Source organism: Haplochromis burtoni, unplaced genomic scaffold (genome assembly GCF_018398535.1).
Source record: "Haplochromis burtoni strain Fernald_Lab_line unplaced genomic scaffold, NCSU_Asbu1 Contig_541, whole genome shotgun sequence".
Classification (NCBI taxonomy): Eukaryota; Metazoa; Chordata; class Actinopteri; order Cichliformes; family Cichlidae; genus Haplochromis; species Haplochromis burtoni.
The window spans coordinates 80,135-81,905 of NW_024582902.1; the positions used below are offsets into that span (position 1 = coordinate 80,135).

At 52.1% G+C, this 1,771-nt stretch overlaps 1 protein-coding gene across 1 annotated transcript in view; it reads right to left on the reverse strand.

Moving 5' to 3' along the window:
- dab2ipa (DAB2 interacting protein a) overlaps window positions 1-1,771 on the reverse strand; it is a 41,392-nt gene that overhangs the window by 1,676 nt on the left and 37,945 nt on the right. Inside the window, exons 18-21 of the mRNA XM_005947763.3 lie at window positions 1,272-1,552; window positions 971-1,084; window positions 736-858; window positions 583-662 (exon numbers count right to left, since the gene is read on the reverse strand). Coding sequence (XP_005947825.1) covers window positions 583-662; window positions 736-858; window positions 971-1,084; window positions 1,272-1,552 — 598 coding nt within the window. The remainder of the gene's footprint in view (window positions 1-582; window positions 663-735; window positions 859-970; window positions 1,085-1,271; window positions 1,553-1,771) is intronic.

A 1,771-nucleotide genomic window follows, 5' to 3' on the forward strand; every position in this document is an offset into this window, starting at 1 on the left:
ATCAGACAGACAGACAGACAAACAGAGAGACAGACAGGGAGACAGGTGATCAGACAGACAGACAAATGGAGAGACAAGTGATCAGACAGACAGAGAGACAGACAAAAGGACAGACAGACAAAAGGACTGACAGACAGACAGGTGATCAGACAGACATTTGCTCAGACAGAAAGACAGAGAGACAGACGGGCAGACAGACAGAGAGAGAGACAGACGGGCAGACAGACAGAGAGACAAACAGACAGACAGGCAGGCAGAGAGACAGAAAGAGAGGCAGACAGACAGAGAGAAAGACGGACAGACAGAGAGACAGAGAGACAAACAGACAGGAATAGAGACAAACAGACAGAGAGACAGATGGGCAGACAGACGGACAGAGAGACAGGCACCTGACAGGTGTCAGGTGAAGTTGATTATTTCTGACATCTGAATCGGTCGAGCACAGTGGAGCTGGTGCTGCAGTTCACAGTTCAACCTCTAGGTGGCTGCTGAGAAGTCTTTTTCCTTGTTGTCTGTTTGCTAAGGTGAACAAGCACAACCCTCAGGTACTGTTTCTATGGTAATGCACACAGGTGTTCCCACCTGCTGATGATGCTGTTCATCTGCAGGTCTTTGTCGTCCTGCAGTCTCCTTAGCCGACTCTCTGTGTCCTCCAAACGAGCCTAAAAGACACGCACACTGCTATTGGTCTTGCTGTGTCATGTGACTGAGCTTCTCTGCAGGTGGGTCACAGACCTGGTACTCCTGCAGCATGCGCTGATTCTGCTGATCCTGGACCATCAGACGTGCTTCACACTCCTCCTGACGCAGTGCAGCAATGCGCAACTTCTCCTGCAGCAACGCAATCTCCTGCTGGTACTGCACACACACACACACACACACACACACACACACACACACACACACACACACCGTCAGAACCAGCAGGACCAGTAGAACCAGTGTTGACCCAGAACTTTGAGAACCTTACCTTCTCCACGAGGCTGTCATCATGGCGATCATCCTCAGCCTCACCATAGGAGGAGGTGGAGTTCATGTTGAGCAGCCAGGCTGCCGTACGGTCTAACGCGCAGGGAGACGGAGCCTGGACACACAAACACACCTGAACAGGTACCGCCCACGACCTTAGACAGTCCAGGTACGTCCTCTGGGTGGGTCACTTCAGAAAAAGCTTTAAACAAGTATGGAGGACCGCCTCCTTACATCTGATCATTAAATCAGGAAAGCCTGAACAAAATGACTCCATGGTACCGTGGTAACAGCGTAGTTACCTTGGCAGCCGGCCGCTGCTTCTCAGGGCTATCTCCTTTGGACGATGACGACATCTGTCTGAGCCGCGACTGGCTGCTGGTTGGCCAATCAGGGCTCGATGACATCATGCTGCCAGAGGTGGGACGTGGGGGGTAGGCGGATCCTGCACCACTGCCGCCGCTGAGCATGCTGGGAGGCGTCCGGCCTCGAGGAGGTCCGGGTGGAGCTGAGGACGGAGGAGGAGGCTGATCAATTCGTCTCTGGGGGCCCGAGGAGTTCTGCCGAGGTGGGACGGAGCTACCTGAAAGGTGGGAGCAATCAAAGGTAAATCAGACCTGATCCTCAAACTTCAGGCCTCGTCCAAAAATATAAAGCAATTTGCTGGTTGTGAGTGTCATTGTAGCTAATGGCAAAAACCCACCCACCACTTTAATCACACTCTAGATCTTGGTTTCGGTTTTACCCAGCAGTCTTAGCTAATTATAGGCCAATCTCCAACCTTCCTTTATATCAAACATCC